The 1,590-nt window shown below is 42.3% G+C and overlaps 1 protein-coding gene across 5 annotated transcripts in view; it reads right to left on the reverse strand.

The window, feature by feature from the left end:
• Positions 1-297: 297 nt before the first annotated feature.
• The window catches only part of LOC106013305 (filamin-A), a 37,066-nt gene continuing 35,773 nt past the window's right edge, over positions 298-1,590 (reverse strand). For all 5 annotated transcript variants that reach the window (XM_013088649.2, XM_013088650.2, XM_013088647.2 and 2 more), the window contains exon 2: positions 298-811. In XM_013088649.2, coding sequence (XP_012944103.1) covers positions 340-681 — 342 coding nt within the window. In that variant the 5' untranslated portion in view covers positions 682-811 and the 3' untranslated portion in view covers positions 298-339. The remainder of the gene's footprint in view (positions 812-1,590) is intronic.

Consider the following 1,590-nt stretch of genomic DNA (forward strand, 5'->3'; position numbering starts at 1 on the left):
CTAATTTCCCCAAATCTAGACCTCTCCAAAACCAAATTTTTTACTCCACATTAGATACCATAAGGGCCCAGATCACTGAGATGTTGAACTGACAATATTATATTGAAAACATATCGACCTGAAGCTACGACAGGGCAAGCCCACGGCAAGGATGCGATCTACTAAATCACTGGACTGTGACGGACAACAGTTTGAGCTGGGCCCCGTGAGTGGAGGTTTCCTTCCGCATGACAAGCGAGAAATGGGCCCACCTGTTGAGGGTGCTCTGAATACGACAAGACAAAAAGTAGCAAAATAAAGATAGATCTAACTTTCATAAATTAAATTTTGAAAATCAATTCACTTACCGATGTTGACAATACGAATTCCTTCGTCTTCCTCCAAAAACTTGAGGACCATGGTGACATTCTCAAGCTTTTGAGTTCTGAAGTTGGGTCGCTTGTTGACATGTTTGAATTTCTTTCCTGACAGCACTTCAATAAGCGAAAGAAGTCGCAATCCATCAGAGAAATCCGATTCAAGATCCGCCAACTGCTTGTTGACGGTCTTCAGATGCTCATTAGCCCATCTGGTAAAGGTATTCTTTTGAATTAACTTCCATTGAGCGTCGTCCGCGAGCTCTCGCTCCGTCGTCGTCATCTCTTCCTCCTCGTCCCAATCGGGATCTTCCTCGTACTGCATGGTGCTGCTGTATTTATTTCCCTTTACTAAAGCGCCGGGCGGTGTAACAGTTTTTTAGTGCAGGCGTGTAGAACAATCCTACCTCTCCACAAATTCAATGGGTGGCCGTTCCTCCTGATCGAAATTCGAGCTGGAAAAAACAGAATAACAGGAATTTATAAGAAAAGGCTGACTATAAGAAACCAATCCTACTTGCTCCGCAGTTACTTTATACAGCTGTATTCATGTAGAATGAGTGGTCGGCAACGGTTGTGGGTATTAAAAGTAACACATGTACGTAAATACTGCAGGCGCAGCATAGCTTCTAAGTGCCCCATGCTAATTGACGTCAAGTACAGGCACTTGAAAGGGAAAGAAAAGACGAGAAAACGCCTGCGACAAGGGGATAGTGTGAGGGAGAAATACGTACAAATACTACGTGAGACATTGCAAGCATAAGTTTATCATGGGAACCTACGCTATGAAGGGCTATGATTTGAGTACAAAATATCATGTCGGCCTATTTGTAGGCACTGACCCCTTCATTGATCTAATTTAGGTTTGTCTTCTTGACATAAGACGTAGAAAAACATTCCTTTTGGTGTTTATACTAAAAAGCAACCTTACCCACCCACCCCCACAGCAAAGGATTGCATGTATATTATTTTATGATACTATCCCTTTTAATGCGGAACTTAGTACCAGTAACATACACCATGTATCATTGGTGCTATAATACACTCTCATCATACTGGAGACCAGTTTCAAAACAATACGATTGACTTTTCTCCCCTTCTTCTTTTTTCCATTAAATTGCATAAAATTCTACATTAGGCTACTTTGTCTACATCTGTGTAGCTATCTGTTCCTGCGTAGTGCGTTGGTACAGAAAACCAGTTGGAAATGTGTGTGTGTATGGTGGGGGGGGGG

Source organism: Aplysia californica, unplaced genomic scaffold, assembly GCF_000002075.1.
Source record: "Aplysia californica isolate F4 #8 unplaced genomic scaffold, AplCal3.0 scaffold00782, whole genome shotgun sequence".
In the NCBI taxonomy this organism is placed as follows: Eukaryota; Metazoa; Mollusca; class Gastropoda; order Aplysiida; family Aplysiidae; genus Aplysia; species Aplysia californica.